The sequence below is a fragment of the Ornithorhynchus anatinus genome, chromosome 7, assembly GCF_004115215.2.
Source record: "Ornithorhynchus anatinus isolate Pmale09 chromosome 7, mOrnAna1.pri.v4, whole genome shotgun sequence".
In the NCBI taxonomy this organism is placed as follows: Eukaryota; Metazoa; Chordata; class Mammalia; order Monotremata; family Ornithorhynchidae; genus Ornithorhynchus; species Ornithorhynchus anatinus.
This window is the reverse complement of record NC_041734.1, coordinates 40,401,226-40,423,212: the sequence shown is the minus strand read 5'-3', so window position 1 is coordinate 40,423,212 and position 21,987 is coordinate 40,401,226. Positions and strand designations below refer to the sequence as shown.

At 46.8% G+C, this 21,987-nt stretch overlaps 1 protein-coding gene across 1 annotated transcript in view; it reads right to left on the bottom strand.

Moving 5' to 3' along the window:
* The window catches only part of POFUT2 (protein O-fucosyltransferase 2), a 31,195-nt gene that overhangs the window by 2,296 nt on the left and 6,912 nt on the right, over positions 1–21,987 (bottom strand). The window contains exons 3-8 of the mRNA XM_029068548.2: positions 19,718–19,862; positions 18,072–18,182; positions 9,979–10,045; positions 2,735–2,860; positions 603–783; positions 100–223 (exon numbers count right to left, since the gene is read on the bottom strand). Of these exons, the coding sequence (XP_028924381.1) occupies positions 100–223; positions 603–783; positions 2,735–2,860; positions 9,979–10,045; positions 18,072–18,182; positions 19,718–19,862 (754 nt within the window). The remainder of the gene's footprint in view (positions 1–99; positions 224–602; positions 784–2,734; positions 2,861–9,978; positions 10,046–18,071; positions 18,183–19,717; positions 19,863–21,987) is intronic.

Here is a 21,987-nt window from a genome sequence, read left to right as displayed (position 1 = left end):
AATCGATTTTGAACACGTAGATGGCTTGTTTGGGATAATATGCAAATGATCCCTTTGGAAACGGGAGCTTTTTGCTTCGGGTAGAAATTAAGCAGGCACCTGGCATGTGCACAGATCCACTGATCGATAATTGCTATTCCTCCGTCTTTGTAGAGTTCAAGGTCCTCCCAAGTAGGTTCAAACCTCACCATTTCGGGCAGCAGTCTTTTTAATTCTTCAAATTCTGGAAAAAGAAATACCAGTAGCAGTAGTAACGATAATGGCATCTATTAAGCACTTACGAGCCCAGCGCTGATAGGTTCAACATAAGAGAGTTTGTAAGCAGAAATCCATTGGTCAGAGATACACCTGATCTGTTGCAGCCACCGTTAAATTGATAAACTAGGTCCAACGAGAGCAAATGGAATGGGAACTACTCTGCTTCAGATCACATTTACTTACGGAGGTGAAGAACTAATGGGAAAACAACCATCGCCGATAAAACTGCCTTTGGCAGGGCTGGTGGTTCCACCTTCCTCTTCAAGGTGGTAAAGCCCAGCTCGGTTCCGGGTCCGAAGTCAAGGACGAGAAAGGGACACCCGGCAGATTCTAGAGCCACCTACCCTCTACGACGGCATCCGTCGCTACAAAAACTCTCTCCAGTTTGTGAATTTTCATGAGACTCCGGATTTTCTTCGCTGCTCCTTTCAGGCTGGGTACATCCTCTCTATGCCCCCAGACAAAATCTCTTCTCCGGAGGTGCACTCCAAGGTAAGGCCCACCTAGGGCGGTGCCCAGCTTTACCTGGCAAAGAACAACCCCAACAGGCTTCAGCAGTTGAAATAGCCCCAATACTCCTAATTCGCACACGTCTTCACTTCGCGGTTTGGATATACCACGGTCTAAGAATTGGAGAACCTTCTTCCCACAGTCTTGGTGCACGAAAGGAAGATGGAAGAAAGGACTGTGTGCATGTGAGAGGTGTCTCTGCCCCAGTCTTCGAGAACCGTACCCTTAAAGCATTTTGCCCTTGTGTCCTCTTACTGTATGAAATTGCATACAGTGTGCTGATGGTTGGACATACCGATAATATAGAATTACATACATGGAAAGCCTTCCCCGTCACGATGCACCACCTTACCCCTCCAAACATCTTAATTCCCACTGATTCATTCAATGGGAATGAATATTATTATGTGCAGAGCACTGTACTAAGCGCTTGGAATGGACAAATCGGTAACAGATAGAGACGGTCCCTGCCCTTTGGCGGGCTTACGGTCTAATCGCTGATGCAATGGTCATTACTCTTGCTCGTTTTCCCGGAACAGGATGTTCCTCGAGACCGACAAATGAGCTTCGGCCCTTAGATCTTGGCCTGAGAACTTGGATGATGGAATTGACTGGACTGATGGAAACTGATGCAGAGGTTTTTTGTTTTTCCACACGCAAGATCCATTTAAGGCCAAAGTGACCTCAGTATAGAGAAGCAGCGTGGCTCAGTGGAAGGAGCCCGGGCTTTGGGGTCAGAGGTCATGGGTTCGAATCCAGGCTCCGCCACGTGTCAGCTGTGTGACTGTGGGCAAGCCACTTAACTTGTCTGTGCCTCAGTTACCTCATCTGTAAAATGGGGATGAAGACTGTGAGCCCCACGTGGGACAACCCGATTCCCCTGTGTCTCCCCCAGCGCTTAGAACGGTGCTCTGCACATAGTAAGCGCTTAACAAATACCAACATTATTATTATCATCATTATGTGTCAGTACCGTGACTCAGTACCACAACCCAGCAGGCAGCTGCCTTGGCAGGAGGAGGAACAGTATCTATTAAACATACTTGGTGCAAAGGACTGGATTATTAAAGGACTGAAAATTAAAGGGGATCCCTGACCTTCGGGGGTAGCCGCTGCAGACTCTAGCACCTGTCACTGCCAGCTCTTTTCCAAGATCGCAGCTGGGTAGGGCGGCCTCAGAGTACGCTCCGAGGTGCTTCTTTGGTCGGAAACCATCCCTCCCCCTGAGGGGACGGCCCCAGCAAGCAGAACTGGGACTACAGACCTGTTCTTTCCACTGGCCCAAGAGCAAGGCTAGGACATAAAAGTGTGGCCCGCTCCATCAAATAAGTTGTGATGAAATCAAAATTACGAGTTGAGATAGGCCGTTCTTTTTTTTTTTGGCACTCTACCACACCAAACCACCTGCTCTAAGACCAAGCAGATCTCTTAAAGCCTGAAGCTTCCAAATAGAAAAATAACTCACCCTCCTCCGTTCACTCTTCCCTTATCTTTGCATCACTTCTTGCTTCTACTCTCAATGCTCTGCTCTTTCAGCAAAATTGCTTTAGGAAAAAAGTAGGGAGTAGAAGCAAGGAAGGAAACAGGCAACCTCTGCCTGGTTATCCACGCTCCCATTTAGAGTGAAACACCTCACCTGGAAAATGGGAATTACATTACCTGCCCCTCCCCACCTCACGGGGATGAAGATAAACTAAGATAACTGATTGGAAAGAAAGAACTCTAGAAAAATAAAAGCATTCTACAAAAAACACAGTATTCTTCCTCGTGACCTCCACTATATTCTCCCAAGTGTTTAGTTCAGTGCTTTAGACAAAGTAGATATTCAAATACTACTGATAAATGTTTAAATGGGCATTTGTGTAACTTATCAAATTAATCTGCCAGTTTCCTCTTCAATTTAAAAATTACAATAAAACACGCAGGTTCTTCTGTAATTGAACAAACAAAATCACAAGTGATTTACCTTCATCTTTGTCCAGTCTTCATAGTAACTAGTCTTGTCACTTCCATCTGTGGAGTTAAGGTATTTGATCCTAAACTCATCCCCCACCACACGCAGATGTCTGGCAAACACCATGCTCCGACGGGTCTGTGGAATCAAGAGATCCCATGGGCCAAAGTCTCTTGGTCGAGCACCCAAGCTTGCTTAATACAAACAGTTGCCAATTATCTAAAAGATCATTTGTTACTTAATCCGACGTTTGAATTACCAAGTGTTATTTACTCAGCTCCTTTCATCTGCCTCTACTCCTCCCTCCAGCGGAGTTCTTCTTTCTGAATTGGGCTCATTTTCTTTTCATTTCTAAGCTTGTTACAGCAGAGAACGTGTCCGCTAAATCTCCCAAGCCCTTAGAACAGTGCTCTGCACAGGGTAAGCGCTCAATAAACATGATTAGATGATGGATTTCTCCTCTAGAACCCTTCCCTGTCCCTTATCGGTCGTCCCTATGAGGAAGAACGAGTAAGACGTAGGTTTAAGAGGAGAAAGAGCATGGAACCATCCACATTTGAAAGGTTTATTAACGGGCTTTAGTAGGAAGACCAAGGTACCGGAAAACTCCAAATCCAACCTCAGTCCACACAGTTAGGAGCCCTGGGACAAATTCCTCATTGTTTCTGTACCTCAGTTTCATCCTCTATAAAAAGGAGGACCTTGCGGGCCATTTAGTAGAATGATACAGATTATAAAGCTCTTCACAAAGTGGTACAAAAGATGTCGGCCTGTGACTGACCCAGAGTCCATCTGTTTTCAGTCTCTGGCAGTTGGGAGGACCAGCGTGATGGCTGTTTCCTTGCACTGATATTCATGTAGATAGAGTAACCTCTACCTGACAGTGGAGAGCCTAGGCCCGCGTTCTCTCAGGAAAGACTGCAGCCCCTAATAGTCTCCGAGAGAGTGGTGGGGGGCTGTATTTACGTGACACCTGAGTCTTTACAGCTGACGTGGAGGGAGTAGAGGTAATGTTTGGTATTCCCAGACGGGGACCGGGAGACCGCGGTACTTTTTTTGGAATTGAGGAGTGCAGTTGGCTTCAGCAAGCCAGAGCGGTCACCCCTAGGCCTGTTCTATCTGTTTGAGTTGTTACTGAAATGTCTTATTCGCTCTCCTTCCCCCACATATCTGCCAGTGGTTAGCGCTTAAAGTTCCTCACTGCCGCAGGGCAGCCCGCTGCTTCACCATTCGGCCGGACGCATGCCCTCTCTCAAGTGCTTAGTAGAGTGCTTTGCACCAAGTGAGCACTCAATAATACGACTGAATGAATGAACCCATGTCTTTCATGCCCAGGGCCTCAAAGCAGTTAGTTACCTGAGTTACCTGCCTCCTAAATCTGATGTGCAAGAACCGGTCACCTCAATCAGTCGGTGTATCAATGGTATTTATTGAGCACATACCGTGTGCTCGTTAATATACTAAGTGCTCGGGAGAGTACAATCCAATTAGAGTTGGTAGACATCACCTCTACGCCAGATTGCTGCAGTATGACATTTTTAAAGCTGACACTTAACCGTTGGGGATGTCAAAAGGCTGGATTCCATATTTCTCCCCTGTCTTTTAAGCTTGATCATACAAGAAAATCAAAAGTACTCTTCAAAGTAAATAACTTTTGACTTGACGCAGATAATGTTTTCTACCAACAAAAATACGAAATACAAGTTTTGGCACCCCAAATGTAAAATGTACAGATTGTAAAATGTGTTCGTCGATGAAGCAGGTCAAGAAGTGTATCTCAGAATCAACGTGAGCCTAGCTTTTAGTATAACGTTCACTGACGTCGGGAAAGTTTAAATTTAGGGCAGTAAGATGTGAAATGAAGTTCCTGCAGCCTAACCAGTAGAAAACCATTAACCCCCAAATGAATTCATGCTACATCAGTTTTTGCCAAAATTTTGTAATATTAAAACATTTCGGTTTTATAGAACTTTTTTTGTATCTGGGGACCACAGGGTTCAAAACCCCTCCTTTTGGCATAAAAATATTTCCACACACCAGGATAAAGTGTGCTCAATAACAGTGCATATAAGTGGATCAGAACTCTCCCCAAATTCATATATATATGTTTTATTTATTTTATAAATATACATATATATATATGAAATTAAACAAATGATTATTTAACCAGTCTTTGGTAATTTGCATTGCCTTGAGTTTACTGAGTTGTTTTTCTCAGGAAAGGGTTGGAATTAACTTAGGATATGACTATTAATAACAAAACTATCCACCGAACAGGATTCTTGGAACTTGGAAAAACAATGTTGTCCGCCATCAGTGGATAAGAAGCACTTTCATCTGCTCCTGCTTCAGTGACAGTGCGGCTGGGAGACTGCCCCCTGCTCTCGCTAATCAGTCAGTGGTATTTATTGAGCGCTTACTGTGTGCAGAGCACTGTACTAAGGGCTTGGGAGAGAACAACAGAACACAACCGGTAAACACATTCTCTGCCCACATGACATTACTGCCATGCTGTTTTTAAAGTGCCTTTTTGGAGAGCTCTTATGGCAACGATTCCCACAAAAGAGCAATGCCATTTTGGCTGGAAAATCTGCCCTTTTCATAATGCATTTTCTGATTGTAAAATGTGCCCTCTAGAAAATATTTGGCATATACACAATATTAACACAAAAAAAGGAGACAAAAGCCGTTAGAGCCTTTTCTGACCAGACGTCAGCAGCCACATTATCATGAGGCCAACACCCACACCGACATGATCTGGAAGTCAACAAGTTAGGTCAAAAAAAAAGCCCAAATGAGTGCTAAAGAGAAGGGCCCTGAGCTTCTGAATTGGAGAGAGGCTAGCAAGAAAGGGTTCAACGATTTCCACAGCTGAAACAGTGGAGAGAAACAGGAAAAGGCTTAGTTCCTCTTACTGCATTTTGTCACGTTTCAGGAGATGGCAACTAGGCGTTTATCTTCTTTGTGGATAGGGTTGTCATTTCCTCCAGCCTCAGGCCTAATACCATGGCATTAACTGATATAGCCAATAGCCCCGAAGGGACCCTCTCTTATTCCTCTGGAGATGGGGAGGCATGAGCAGGGGGCAGAAAAGAGGAGTTGGCACCGCCTAAAGGGTAAGCCTCGGGAACTTCCCGCTCCTGGCTGCAGAGGCGGTTCTGGGAAGCTTCGTTTTCACCTTGGAAATGGGTGAGTGGCCCTTACACCCTATCAAGCCAATGCCGACCAGCAAATGATTATCCTCTGTGACCTAGAACTTGAGGCCTGTGTGGCTGCGAAGGGCGACGTGTGAACCACGACCCCGTCAACACGGGCATGCAGCTGCGTGACTGCCTGCACTTGCTATCTGCAGTCCCTCCTGATCTTTTACAGTCTTCCTCTGTCCCACAATCTTTCTGCTTCAGAAGAGCAAGCTCTTTACCCAGTGCCACGTTCCAGTTGATCGGTCTGCCCAAACGTGTCCTGAGAACCCACTGCTCCGATGCACAGTCGGAGGTTGCGCTTCATTATATCTTTAAATCCCCGCGTCTGGCCTTCCTTCCTTGGGGGAGGTGGAGGGGATCTCGTCTTTTCACACTCAACGGCAAGTGCTTATCAACTACCGTTTCCACATGTCCCCTCCTACCAAGTTGCGTTGTCGGAGTTCAAGGTACCTCGCCCTCGACAAAGTCGTGTTGCTTTGATGTGGACTGGCTGATTGCACACTGACTGGGGTTGCTCTTCCCATTTGAAGTTACGCATGGCATTGAGACGGATAAAAGGTGTCTCATCCATCTGTAATAGCTCCAGGTCTCCCAACTCTATAGGCGGTTGGACACTTAACCATTTGGTATATTAATGTTACTTGCTATATCGATGTCATAGTTCCCGTTAACCTTTTTCCTTCACTCGGTAGAGTCACGCGTGGAACAGGGGGAGCGGAATTCAGTAGCATTCTTTAACTCTGTGCGTCTCTAACGGTAAATCACTGGTTGCTTGGCGTTCCCTCTGTCGCTGAAATCTCTCCAGTGTTCTTCGGGTTTACGGTCAGTTCGGAGGGCTGTGCTGATTTCTGCAAAACGGCGCATACTCATTTGGATGTCGTCGTGCGCTTTCAGAGTCTAGCAGTGATGTTGGGAAGCGCTTCGGAGGGTGCTCTATCGACTCCTCCTAAGTACCTTGAAGCATTCTCGCCCGTGGGCTGTGTGGAATAGGCTGAAGAAGGTTGGAACTCTTGGCCAAGCTTTTAGAGCTGGCCAGGCGGTCTTGGATCTTTCGGACTTTGGAAACTTTGACCGATTCACCCAACTCTCCCGATCATCTCAGGAAAGACTGTGTTCCCTGAAGTCTCGGGGAGAATGACAAGGGGCTGAACATATGCACCATCTAAGTCTGTTTAGAAGCGGGGGGAGAGCAAACAGTCGTGAGGCCCTGACTTGTTTTTTTAACCTTTTAAGCTATGTTGTCGTCACTGTTCCTCAGGGACCGTTTTGGACTTGATCCGAGTTAGAGAGTTATACTTTTCCTATGGATTTCTCCCTTCGTGGTTGTAGATTGTGAGTTCTTGTTTTGTTCCGCTGCCTAATCTCATCTGGCACGATGTAGGCTTTTGGCTCTTCAGTAACTGTGGTGAGGAGGATGGGGAAGACGTCAGGCGAGGTACCTTCAACTCTGACAATCAACTACACATCAAGTAACTCTAGGGAGCTGTGAATTTCTCGGGACCACCAAGTTCGCTTAGAGGTTTCCAGAGCCCAGATCTTCTGAAGGGCATTTCCATTTGCGATCGGTTGCGAATTCAGTATGGTTGTCCAGGTTTTCCCTTAAACGTAGCTTTGATTCAGTTTGGATACGTTAACCGATCTGCAGCGGGCTATTAGATCTCCTGACTGGGGGAAGAGATTAATTAACTGATGTTGCATCCTTTCTGAATAGCTAGGAATGTTCTCCCAGGAACGACTACTGAAGTTTGAGTGTGAGTAGTCAATAGCTTGGGAACTTGTGGGTCGGCAAGACAACCAGCTCGCGAGCCTTCCGCAACAGAACTGATTTAAAAAAAAAAAAGGCAGCTACTTAATCTGTTCACAAGGCAGCGAGCCAGAAAAACCACCCCGTCTAATTTCTGAATGCATTAAACAGAATTTTCAATCTCAGGTGATGTCTGACACCAAACATAAGTGCGGGAAATTACTCTGTTCTGCGTATGTGTATGCAGAGGTGCTGTTTGTTTGGCGTATGAGGGGAGCCTTGGAATGACTCCTTTACTCATTAGGTCTTCGGGAAAATGGTGATTTACTAAAAATGGAGTCGCTTTAAGTAACACTTTCCAAGAACACGTCTCCAACGTCTAGAAAGGCAATCCTGAAGAGAAGTCTCAAGTGCTTTATTTGCACTTCTCTACATTCAAACCTATAAAGAACAAAATTCCTATCTGCTGTGCTCTAAATCACATTAAGATCTATTAATGAATTTCTTCCATCGCTGTTTCATAAGGACTCTACAGAATCATTAGAAGTGGAAAGAAGGAGTGGCCACGATCGTTTCGGGAGTCCGTTTTGTTGCCGCTTTCTTTAAAACAATGAAGATGATGGCAACTCTGAAACCGAAGGACATTTTCTCAGTATTCTGCATGGTAGACTAATGCCTGGGCTGACGTCTCGGAGGTATCTCCCCAGTTGTTTCCTGCTCAGACTACGGTGACTTTCTCAAGTTAGAATGAAGGCCACGTCTTTGCAGGTAGACAAGTTTCCATCCTTTAGGGCTTCATGGTGGAATCTCCCCCTTTAGACTATAAGCTAACGGCGGGCAGGGAAGGTGCCCGTTCACTGTTTTATTGTACTCTCTCAAGCACTAAGTACAGTGCTTTGCAAACAGTAAGTGCTCAATAAATAAGACTGAATGAATGAGCGACTGGAATAGGCATTAAGAGGCCCGCAGAGAGCAATTTTATCATGTCTTTACGATTCACTCCTGGTTTGCGACTGGCCGGTTGAGAATTCCAACTAAAGGACTTTCTCTCCTGGCAATAAGCTCCAGGAACAGTAAGCTTCAGAAAGGGCTGTGGGATCACATTCTCTTTGCAGCATCATATACTGGATGCTCAAATCTTCCACGAGCCCTAAGGCGGTTAATAAAATGATAGTGTCACTGGTCCAGGCACTTGTCATATCCCAGTTTGACTACTGCAGCATTCTCTTCATTGATCACCAGGGCTCCAGTCTCTACCTCACTATGCTGCCTGGTTTGCTTTTCTAAACCATCCCGCTTTCCAAATCTCGAAAATCTCTAATGGTCGTCCATCTGTCTCCACTTGAACCAAAAATTCCGCATCATCGGTTCTACGGCACTCAATCGGCCCTCTCCCTCCTACTTACCCTGCCCCTTACACCACGGTACGTAATCTTTGGTCCCCTCGGGCTAACCTGCTCGCTGGGCACCGTTCTCGTTTCTTCCTCCGCTGACCGATCGCTCACTCCTGGCCCCCAGTCTGGAACTCTCTCCCATTTCGTATAGGACGGGCCACAGCTCTCCCCCTTCTTCTCATCTGTTCTGAGATCCAGGAGGCCTTCCCCAGATCATTTCTATCTCCCCACCTTGTATCCCCCAAATGCCACCTTGACCCTTTCATGCCATTAAAGCACCTGTTAACCCCAGTAGCACTTCTGAGCATATTTTATATGCCTTCTTAGTACCCCCTAGTTAGGTATCAGTCTCCCCCACTAGCCTTTAATTTCCCTAAGGGCAGTGATCGTGGCTTCTCTTTTATGCCTTCCAAGTTTTCGGTCAATGCTTCACAGAGAGTAGATGCTCAATAAATGCTATTAATGATGATGATGATATGCACCACCTCAACTGGTCTTACGGAGGATGCTTTCAAGTGCTCACTAGCACTTTGCTAAGCACTGGCGATAAACAGAAAAAGTTCCTGTCCCACAAGGGTTCACAGTCTGAGGGAGTGAGAGCGGGCATATTTTTCCTCCACTTCATACTTCTCTTACAACTGCCATGCGATACAGTCACTTTTACCCATTTTCTTTTCTGGTCCCTCCTATTCAAGTGTGAAGAACAGCTACTGTGACAAAGACCTTTACATATATCCCAGTGGGAGCACAAACAAAGCAGTTATCAATCTTCTCCTATCGGACGGAAATTTACATCGCGTAGTCGGCACAGGAACTGTGGTTGGTGTCAAAACAAATTCTTTTAGGCCAGTTTTTAAAATACACAGTTGTTTTCTGAAATTCTAGTTAGAGAAAAGATGACTAGAAAATACTCACATCCCAGTAATCTTTCCCTCCATAGTGGTCATGAAGTAGGTTTTCAGCTCTGTCTAACATCACTGACCTATTAAAAATGTTAAAGAGGGGGATGATTTATTTTTTTTTACAAAAACATCAAGGAAATTCATATTTTTGCCTGTTTCTTCAGAGAAAAATGTAAGTGGCCTACACTTTACAAAGCGAGCATTAGTAAGCTACCTCCCAAATGAAAAATTGTACATTTGGTGTGGGTACTAACTCTTTCTTGACGCCAGGTACCGCTCGTTAATTATTGCTTCGACACACAAAATCCTCTCTAATCCCTTGAAATGCTGACCTTACAGCCAAGAAAAAGCTTGCTTATCCAGTGGATCTGACTTCCTAAGCCAGATTCTCTCGGGGCCTAAAATATTTGCTGACACTGGTTTTAAGGGAGGCACCTTTAGAACCTTTATTAACTCCTTCAGGCCACTGGGGTCCTATTTCTTAGTCACTACCTGGTCAAATTATTTAATAATTAAGACACTAATTGGAAATATAACTCTACCCAACAAATGGGCGGTGTATAGTTTTGGAACGTTAGTATATTTTCTGTTCCACTGCCCATTGGGTTACACAGCCATTAAATGATACAGATAGCTGGGACCATATTTCTTGCTCCCCAAACTGATAGGACAATTGCAATACTATTGTTTATGAATTTAAGAACTTATAAATTGTCCCAGCTACAAAGAGCTGTAATGTTTTCAATAGAATTATGCCACCGAGACAGTGAATCTAGAGGAAAAATGCCCAAGCAACTGAAAATATGCATGAACGTATTACTCTTGATAGCATTTAGATTGAGACATTTTCCATTTTTCAAAGATGCAGAGCTTTGGCAAAAATTTCACGAACTTTGTCTGGAATACAGATTTGGAGCGATGAGGCCTTCGCCTGATATCCTATCAAGGTACGACACAGATGCTTTCTCGTTTTCTGGCCGCAGGATGAGATGGAAGGGATTTCTGAATTGCTTTCTCACCCTCAGGAGGATTCCCCATGGGTGAACGTATTCTGAAGATGCTTAAAGATGCTCTCTTGTAATTAACTTTTTTTCAAATGTCTGTGATAATGACATTAATATTAATCCTAAGTAGTCAACAGTTTGACCTCTGGAGAATACAGTAGGGTAAAATAAGACTGAACTATGAACATGACTTTCCTCTGTTACAAAAAAAAAATAGTAGCTTGGTCCATTAAGCAGAACTAATTACAAGTAGCACAACTCTTAAAGATAGTTTCAGACCTCTAATGCTAAAGAAGCAGCGTGGCTCAGTGGCAAGAGCCCGGGCTTAGGAGCCGGAGGTCATGGGTTCTAATCCCGGCTCCGCCACCTGTCAGCTGGGTGACTTTGGGCAAGTCACTTCGCTTCTCTGGGCCTCAGTGACCTCCTCTGGAAAATGGGGATGAAGACTGTGAGCCCCACGTGGGACAATCTGACTACCCTGTATCTACCCAGCGCTTAGAACAGTGCTCGGCACATAGTAAGCGCTTAACAAATACCAACTTTTTTTTTTTTTTAGTCAAAGAAACAATTGTATGGGTTTGATGTTCAGGTCCCGCTGAGGAAAGAGTGGGAAGAGCAGGGACCCGGAAGTCAAACGGTCTCGGTCCTAATATTGGCTCTGCCACTTGTCTGCTGTGTGACCCTGGGCGAGTCACTTCACTTCTCTGTGCCTCAGTTCCCTCACCTGTAAAACGGGGATTAAGACCGTGAGCCCCGTGTGGGACGGGGACTGTGTCCAACCTGATTAGCTTATATCTACTCCAGTGTTCAGTACCAGTGCCTGGCACGAAATAAGCGCTTAACAAATATTTAAAAAGTCCACTGAAATTCATTTTAATACTTGTAGAAACAAATGCAGGCATCAATCGATCAAATGTACCGAACGCTTACTGGGTGCAGGGCACTGTACTAAGCGTTTGGGAGAGTGCAACATAGAGTTGGTAGACATGTTGCCTGCCCAGAATGAACAGACTGTCTAGAAGGGGAGACGGATCAGTCGTTTAGACTGTGAGCCCGTCACTGGGCAGGGATCGTCTCCATCTGTCGCCCAATTGTCCATTCCAAGCGCTTAGTACAGCGCTCTGCACATAGTAAGCGCTCAGTAAATACTACTGAATGAAAACGAAATAACCCCAAACAACGAGATATGTACATAAGTGCTGTGGGGCTGATGGAGGGGTGAATAAGGGGTGCAGATGCGAGTGCAAGGACGATACAGAACGAGAAGAGGAGATGAGGGCTAAGTTAGGAAGGGCCTTCCGGGGGAAAGATGGGGGTCGTGACCGTCTGTTGTGTATGAAGAGGGAGGGCGTTCCAGGCCAGAGGCGGGACATGGGCGAGGGGTCGGCAGCAGGACAGATGGGGATGGTCTCTATCTGTTGCCGAATTGTCCATTCCAAGCGCTTAGTACAGTGCTCTGCACCTAGTAAGCGCTCAATAAATACTATTGAATGAATACAAAAAACCCCCCAAAAAGACCCAGATATCGTTTCCCCCCGATTAGACCGTGAGCCCGTCAATGGGCAGGGGTCGTCTCTCTCTGTTGCCGAGTTGCCCATTCCAAGCGCTTGGTACCGTGCTCTGCACCTAGTAAGCGCTCAATAAATACTATTGAATGAATGAATGAAAAGAAGAACAGTGAGCAGGTTGGCATTAGAGGAGCCAAGTGTGCGAGCTGGGCTGCGGTAGGAAATCTGAGCTAAGGTAGGCGGCGGCGAGGCGATTCGAGCGCCTTAAAGCCGACGGTAAAGTTTCTGTCTGAGGCAGGGGCGGCCGGCCGACCGCTGCAAGTTTTGGAGGAGTGGGGAGACGTGGTCTGAACGGTTTTGAAGAAGAATGATCTGAGCAGGAGAACGAAGTACGCGGTGGAATGGGGAGAGGCAGGAGGCAGGGAGGTCAGTAAGGAGGCTAATGCAGCGTGGCTCAGTGGAAAGAGCCCGGGTTTGGGAGGCAGAGGTCATGGGTTCGAATCCCCACTCTGCCCCTTGTCAGCTGCGTGACTGTGGGCAAGTCACTTCACTTCTCCGGGCCTCGGTTCCCTCATCTGGAAAATGGGGATGAAGACCGGGAGCCTCACGTGAGACAACCGAGACGGTCCCGGCCCGGCCGCTCGTCAGTTGTGTGACTTTGGGCGAGTCGCTTCGCTGCCCGGTGCCTCCGTTCCCTCATCTGTAAAATGGGGATTAAGACGGTGAGCCCCACGTGGGACAACCCGATTCCCCTGTGTCTACCCCAGCGCTCAGAACAGTGCTCGGCACATAGCGCTTAACAAATACCAACACACACACGCAACCTCATCCCCCTGTATCTCCCCCGGCGCTTAAAACGGTGCTCTGCACGTCGTAAGCGCTTAACGAATACCACCATTATTATTATCGATGCAGCATCCCGGGGCAGGACAGGAGAAGGGCGCTTGGAGTTTGGATGGAGAGAAAAGGGTGGATTTTTAACAGTGTGGTGAAGGATGAACTGATGACAGCATCTGGTGATAGACTGAACCGTGGGTTGTATCAGAGAGCCGAGTGGAGGATGACGTCAGAGTTGCGGGCTTGTGAGACAGGGAGGATGGTGGTGCTTTCTGTTGCAAATAGCTTGGAATTCCAAGGAGAGAGAAAAAGAATGCTTAGGCGGCAGTAAAACGATCAATGGAGAACTTGATTGATTCTTAATACAAAGGGCGTTACTTTCTACTCATCCTCATTAAGGAGCATGGCCTGTCGGATAACGCATACTCATCCGCCGTGTGACGTCGGCCAAGTCGCTTAACTTCTCTGAGCCGCTGCTGCCTCATCTATAATACGGGGATTAAGACGGTGAGCCCCATGGGGGACAGGGATTTTGTCCAACCTGATTAGCTTGTACCTACCACAGTGCCTAGCACAGGGTAAGTGCTTAAATACTATTTTTTTTTTTTTTTTTTAAAAAAGCACCTCTTGAATGTAGGGTTGGGTTTAAAGCTCGTGTTTTCCTCCAGAGAGGTTAGCGTCGATTAAAACTTTATAAACTGGCGAGTCTCCTTCCCCCCCGGAAACTACGCGGGAGGCTGATTCGTTATAGGCAATGAGAAATGTTGCTTTTTGTTAAGCTTTGACTCTCACACGGTGATCCTGGTTTGGTGCAGCTAGGAACGTTAAACTCTGCTACTATCTCCATTCGGGCAGAAATGAACACTCTTGAGCAAAGGCTGCCCAAAGGATAGCCGCATTATTCCTCATATCGAGTTAGTCTTTCTTCACTGGAGAAGCTTCGCCGAGCCCGTCTTATTATATAATTCAGAAAAAAAACCACTTCAGTTTTATAATCTTTGGAAGTTTAAAAACGTTCAAGTTGAGATTTGCGGCCAACTGATCCAGAATTCAGTAACCCTACCAAGCTTTTAGTGTTTGAGCATTGTGTCCGTCCAACCAGGCCACAGGGCATACTAATCAGGAAACGTACAATTGCTTATTATTGTGGCCACCGCCTTTGCGATTCCTTCGTGCAATTAATTGAAACGTTTAAGGAAACAGAAATGGCAAGTTCTTATATTAGCACTGGGCTGGACACAAAGCGCGCCCCTAAGTGATTTATCTATTGGCTTTCCTTTGACAGCTCTCCTGTCTTGGGCCTTCAGAGTTAATAGTTAATAACGAGCTGGTAAAGCCTTGACATTTAACGGTGAACGTTACGTCCAATTCCGCATACGGGTGATTTGCAAAAAGAATTCAGGCTACTCCGTTCACTTTAGGAACAGAGTCGAACGTTCCAGGTAGAATGGGCAGGAAGCCTAACTACGCGTTTTAAATTCTCCGAGGGGCCTCTACCGCTCTCTGATCCCAACGCACGGAACATCCTTCTTGGATGTCCTAACGTTTAGTACATAGCTTGAGCATGCTCCGTTAACTGGGAACCTCGGCTGGGTCGGTCAGCTCGGTGTTTTTTACGGGTGGCTCCTACGGATGGGTACGGCGGCGGGATGTATAGGAAAGTGACTGGATAAACCAACGAAAGGATTCACCGTAAAAATAACAGCTCCGAATAGATTGCGTCGGCTCAAGGCTACTGAGGGGGTCCTGTGGAATCTCGTGACGTGAACGCGGTTGAAAAGGGGTGCGATCCGGGCACGTAAATCCTCCAGTCTAACCCAGACATCTGTAAGCGTGGCGACGATCTCGTGCAATTGGGGATTTCTTCCACTACGGGTTCCTTTTATTGTTGCTTTCCTTGATCCGAGCCGACGGAGCGTGCGGAAATAAGCTCCCGTTATGAGGCCCCGGAAGCTCGGCGTGCCTTTCCGACGCTTCCAACGCAAACGTCTTGGGGCTGTCGGAGGCACGCCTTGGGCAACGGAGCTCTAGCCTTTTCGTGTCGAATGGCGCACGCCGGGCCCGGAAATTGAGCAAGCCAGAAGGAGCTCACGGGGCCGGGAGCGGGGTCGCCTAAGTACGGTGGCCAATTCGGGGGGAGGTCAAGGCAGGCAGAAGGAGGGGGCGCAAAGAGAGGGAAGCAGTGCGGGGTCAGAGAAGAAAGGGAGAGAAACAGAGAGGGGGGAGAGGAAGAGGAACAAAAGGGAGAGGGGGCGAGTGAGGCATCTGCTTATCCAGTTGTGGGCTACGGCAACACGTTAGTGCCGCCGCACTCCATTTCTTGAAGCCTCCGGTGTAGCTAGAGACATCGATTTATTCATTTATGTATTTATATTAATGCCCGTCTCCCCCTCTGGACTCATGTGTAAGCTCACTGTGGACAGGGACTGTGCCTGTTACCCTCTTGTATCGAACTCTCCCAAGTACAGTGCTCTGCACAGAGTAAATGCTGAGCAGATACGATTGATCGACATCGCACTGGCCTGTCAGAAATTCATTCATTCAATAGTATTTATTGAGCGCTTACTATGTGCAGGGCACCGGACTAAGCGCTTGGGATGGACAAATCGGTAACGGATAGAGACGGTCCCTGCCCCCGGACGGGCTCACGGTCTAATCGGGGGAGACGGGCGGACGAGAACGATGGCGATAAATAGAGTCGAGGGGAAGGACATCTCATTAAAACGAGAGCGAATAAATAGAATCGGGGTGATGTACGACTCATTATGGCCCCGTTGGGGCTAGTGGTTGTATATATTATTTATTACCCTGTTTCTTTTGTTTACGAGGTGTGTATCTCCACGATTCTATTCATCTTGATGGTGCCGTCTTGTTGGGTTTTGTTCTGTTTTGCTTTACGGTCCGTCTCCCCCGTTTAGACTCTGAGCCCGTCACTGGGCAGGGACGGTCTCTATCTGTTGCCGAATTGTACATTCCAAGCGCTTAGTACAGTGCCCTGCACCTAGCAAGCGCTCAGTAAATATTACTGAATGAATAACGCCAGTGATAGTAATAGCAGAAGCACGTATCCGACCGTGATGGGGAGGGTTGCCGCAGCTGGGCTATAGCCATCCCTTATAGCCACGGGAAGCACGGCTGTACCCCTACAGCCACGGGAAGCAGCGTGGCTCAGTGGAAAGAGCCCGGGCTTGGGAGTCAGAGGTCACGGGTTCGAATCCCGGCTCTGCCCCTTGTCAGCTGGGGGACTCTGGGCAAGTCGCTTCACTTCTCTGGGCCTCCGTTCCCTCATCCGGAAAATGGGGATGAAGACTGTGGGCCCCACGTGGGACAACCTGATGACCCTGTATCTACCCCAGCGCTTAGAACAGTGCTCTGCACATAGTAAGCGCTTAACAAATACCAACATTATTATTACGATTGTTATTTTCCCTCTCAACCCTAGCCTCGGGGGGGGGGGGGGGGGGTCAGATACCTCCCGGCCCCCAGAACTAAGAGCAAGACTGGAAAGCGCAAGGCCAAGCTCCTAAAACCGTGACCACTCGGCTTGCCGGCGGGATGTCTGGGCACCCAGTCCACAGGAAAGCAGTGAGCTGAATTACGAGATGGCCAAGCAAGCACGGAGGATGAAAACCAAGGTTTCCAAGCCGAGCTGTTCTTCCCCTCCATATAATACCGGATCCGCTCTTTACCCTCAGCTAACCGGGAGGAATGGTCTACACAGGTGAACAGGGCAAAGCCAAAAATCTTGTAAGTGTATCTTTCAACTTCAGTGCATTTAACTTTAGTGTAAAAATGAATCACGGTCACGTAAAAGTTCATCACGAAACGCGAATCTTCCTTACAACTGTTCTGACATAATATCTGAACTGGAGGCGTATATTTAACTGTTACTTAAAGGATGACTAATTTGCAAGGGCGAGGCTTCTTATGGAAACTTGATGGCTTGTTTTTTAAACTTGCACATTATTCACCTTACACTGTAAGATTTAAGAGCTAATTTTTAAATCAGAAAAAAACAAGACCTGGAGCATTCTTGCTATCTTTGCTGAGGGTTTTTTATTCACCGCATTGATATTTCAAAGGTGTCCACTTGTGTAATTGAGCGAGGGATGAGGAAACCCACTCTTCATTCTCAGTGCTCTTGATGACCAACGAACCATCATAAATGATTCCCTCCATTTTTTTTCTGATGTAGTTTGAGTATTTTCAAGGACTTATCCGTTTTAGAATTTTAAAAATACAGCTGGTTCTTCAATAATTCAAGGGTGACGTTCTCGAAAATCCCTGTTTACAGGAAAATCTGTGGTGTAGTGTGAATGATATCACCTTCGTAACCACTTCTTCAGAAAGAAATCAATGGCATTCTCACCAGACACACATCGCTGGAAGAACATCCCCTATTCCCTCCACAGTGTTCCATCCAAAATGCACAGGGAAAAGATGGGAAAACTGACTAAACTACTAATACCTCCCGGGTTCATTTTTTTTTCTGGTGCTTGTTAAGCGCTTACTACGCGCCAAGCACTGTTCCAAGCGCTGTTCATGAGAAAGCAGGATTTGATTTCATAATTTTCTCAACAATGTCACTTTTCAACAACACGGATTCTGACTCTGAGCTCACATGTTTACAGTGTATAAATATTCTGACAGAAAAAAACCCAGGGATCCAAGGGAAACAATTCAACGACTTCTACGCCCGCTTCCAAACCCGACGTATGTTCTGATAACAAAAGCAGACACACATGGATGCATTTTACCGTGCCGAAGTATTTTTCAGAAGGACCGGAGCCATGACGGAGGCCGATCCTTGGACTGAGAGACAAGAGACCTTCAAGCCCCGTGTTTCCTCATAACCCCAGAACCATCCTCTGCAAAAATAAAAAGAATAGCTCCTGTTGGTTTGAGGTGTTCATTAGCAGGGACAGTGTGAAATTCAGAACCATCTAGATTTACGTAGTCATCCCTCAATCCTGAAATGCAGCGGCATGCCACTAAGAGATCTGATCTCTCAATTTACTTTTATCATTGCACTTCACTGAAATGACAATCAGAGATTTCACCTCATTTCCCAGTCATAAACATAAAAACGAGGTTTCACTGAAAACTGTTCCATTAATGCGGGATTTAAATAAAATGTGAGCAGGACAGGACACCACTTACTGAAAGGACCCAGAGAGGAAGCGAGCGGCCCCCGAGACGCAGAAACTATGCCAAGAATCCTCCCCCACCGTGAGCTGTATTCGGTAGTTTTGACATTTATAGCACGAGCGAAACCAGGCACCACCCAGAGCTATCTAAATAATGGGGCATTTTTTAGGAATCAAACTGCCACTGTGGGGGGATATTAAAATGCACGTTCTGTTCTGTTCATAGCACAACTGAAAACCTGTAGGAAATGGCTAAATTTTATTTTATCCTAGGATATTTCCTAAATGATTATTAAAAGTTCAATAATAAATGCCTTTATCGCTGGGATGCTGTTTTAAAGCCTGGTTTTGACAGGAGCAACAGCAGTAGTAATGTTCCTTTGAGTAAATACCGGGTCCAAGAAAAGTCATTTCGAAACACCTGTTGGGAAAAATCAAGAATTCCGACCTAGCAAATGCGTCCTCCGGCACATTTTAAACGCCTCTCTGAAAACGAACCGGTAGGGAAATATCTTCCTAGTACATCTTTTGAAGAGTTGGTTATCTTGGAGAGGTGGAGTCGCACTTCCCGACTTGCCTTGCCCCACGGGGACTCCAGACTGTTAAGATCATTGTGGGCAGGCAATGTATTTGTTTTTTCTGTTGTCCTGTACTCTCCCAAGTGCTCAGTACAGTGCTCTGCGCCCAGCCAGCGCTCGATAAGTACAAATGAGCGACTGGCCATTCTGCCCCGCTTCCCCGCAGGCCCGTCCCCCTGGCGCGTCTGGCCCAGCGTGGGAAGTTTCTGGCCCTGAGCGGGGTAGGGTGCGGGGTGGGCGGAGACGAGGACTAGATCCGGGGCTGGTGACTGGGGGTGACGTTTGACTTCTGAGCTGGCCTGCCCTCAGAGCTCATTTCCCTGAGCCCTCTCCCGGGATCCTTTACCTCCACCAAGGGGATAGGAGACTCGAAGAGCAAAGCGTTAGACAAACGAATGACGACAGAGCAGCAGAAGCCTTGGACCAAAGGGGCGTCAGACGTGACGGACAACGAACAAGACACGCAAATACGAGAGAAACAGAAGCCCTGCACTCTTTGAAAGAATGGCTTTTTCCCGGTCGACGATGGGTCTTGCTATTTCATGTCGTGCTAGGCGGACTTGAAGGCGGTTCTTCCCAGACAGTGTCACGGAGTTCGGCCAGGACTCTAAAGAGAAGCTGTTCATTTTACGAGATTTGAGAAGAAATTCGAAGTATCCAAAGATATTGCAGAATTACCTATAGTACTCATGTTTATCTTTTGAGTATAACAACTGATCAATGCATGGTCTCTCATCTATTTTCTCCTCCCAAGTTCCTTCTTTCCATCCTTCCGCATAACTTTGTAGGACATAAACTTGCTCAATAAAGGGTCCACCTGACTCTGTAAAAGAAACCAACTAGCATTCAAAACTGCTTTCCTGAACATTTACACGCTCGTCAAAATGCCGTCTTTACTGCCGTGGCGTAACTTACCTTAGAGGTCGGCTGCCCGTTTTAATTCGGTACATACGGCACCAGATCAGGGACGGGCTTTTAATAAAAAAGTGGAACGGACTGGGCTTAGTGAGTAGTGAGAGAAAATGAAAGCTAATCTCTCCAAAGCCTTCTGCGCTCACGTAATTAAAAAATGACTTGCATTTTGGAAACAGATTTCGCTCGAGCCACACTGCGGTAATTGCTTTGGTACAGTGGGGTAGAAAATACATTTTAAACTAGTCATGATGAAATGAATCAGGGTGCGGCACGATTTCTCAGATACGGGTGTTTTCTTAATAATGGCATTTTACATGCAGATACGGCATTTCATTTAAGAATCTCCAAGCAGTAACTCCTTAAGCAACGATACCACAGCAGAACCCAAATCTACCTTTGCCCGTTTAAAAAGAAAATAGGTCAGTGAAAACGCTATCGGTTTATCACCGCATCCGTGAAACGTACAACCACTTATAAAGCCTTTCAAAAGTTAAACTTGCCCTCTCGTCTCCATCACGAGAATAATATCCCGGCCTACCCTATATCAATCAAGGCCAGATTGCTTATGTTTTTCCACAGCTCTGACGGCACTGCTCGCCTGCCTTTCTGGGGGAGGAGAAAGGATTAAGTAGAGAACTGTTCCCTGTTGAAAATTCGCATAAGAAGTCGCTCACGCGGGCCCAGGGTAGCTTGGACCCACACACGGCCCTGCGGTCCAATACGACCCCCTTAATACGACCAACCAGTGGTATTTACCGAGCGCTTACTGGGTGCAGAGCAATGGACTGAACACTGAGGAGAGTGCAACTCTCTCTACAGAGTTGGCGGACGCGTTCCCCGGACATAATGAGGTCACGGTCTAGAGCGGGACCAGACGACGAGAAGCAGCACGGCCTGGTAGATAGAGCAGAGCCCTGGGAGGCAGATGTCTGCTGTGACCTCACTTGATAATAATAATGTTGGTATCTGTTAAGCGCTTACTCTGTGCAGAGCACTGTTCTGAGCGCTGGGGGAGATACAGGGTCATCGGGTTGTCCCCCGTGAGGCTCCCAGTCTTCATCTCCATTTTACAGATGAGGTCACTGAGGCCCAGAGAAGTGACTTGCCCACAGTCACACAGCTGACAGGATTTAATGTTGGTGTCTGTTAAGCGCTTACTCTGGGCCGAGCACTGTTCTGAGCGCTGGGGTAGATATAGGGTCGTCAGGTCGTCCCACGTGAGGCTCACAGTTAATCCCCATTTCACAGATGAGGGAACCTGCCCACAGTCACACAGCTGACGAGGGGCAGAGCGGGGAGTCGAACCCATGACCTCTGACTCCCAAGTCCGGGCTCTTTCCACTGAGCCACGCTGCTTCTCTCTGTGCCTCAGTGGAATGGGGATTAAGGCCGCGATCACTGTGTGGGACAGGGACTGTGTCCAAACTGATTAGCCTCTATCAACCCCCCGCACTAAATTTTTTTTTTTAAATGGTATATGTTAAATGCACCTGGCACAGCACGAGCATTTAACATATACCATTTAAAAAAAAAAATTCAAATAGACCACAGGCCAAAGAACATGCACCCTTCTCCGAGGTTAACTGAGGATGAAAGGCCATGAAGAAAGGATTTAAAATAATTCTCTTCATCCCTATCCCTTTTGCAAGGTGTGAGCTGGCACCCTCGCTTTTGAGCCCGATTTTCCCATACCGTAAGAGGAAATGGATCTGCCTACTGGATCCTAGATTAAATGTGTGAATTTACCGAGTTGACGCTGTGGTGCGCGTGAGGAACAGAACCGGACAGGGACATTCCCCAGAAATGTGTTGGCAGGACAGTTGTGCACTGCAAATTAACTGAAGTTTTTCTTCTGCATTTACCCAAAACGGATCTGAGTCAAAAAAAAAAAAACCAAAACCTGAAACTCTCTTAACATTCAGAGTAGTGATGTAATGTATACTTGGGTAATATGCGTATCAAGAGTCCGCCGATTAAGCCCTCTTTTCCGTGCCTCGGTCTCCCTTCTGTGTCATCTACGCACTTGGGTCCGT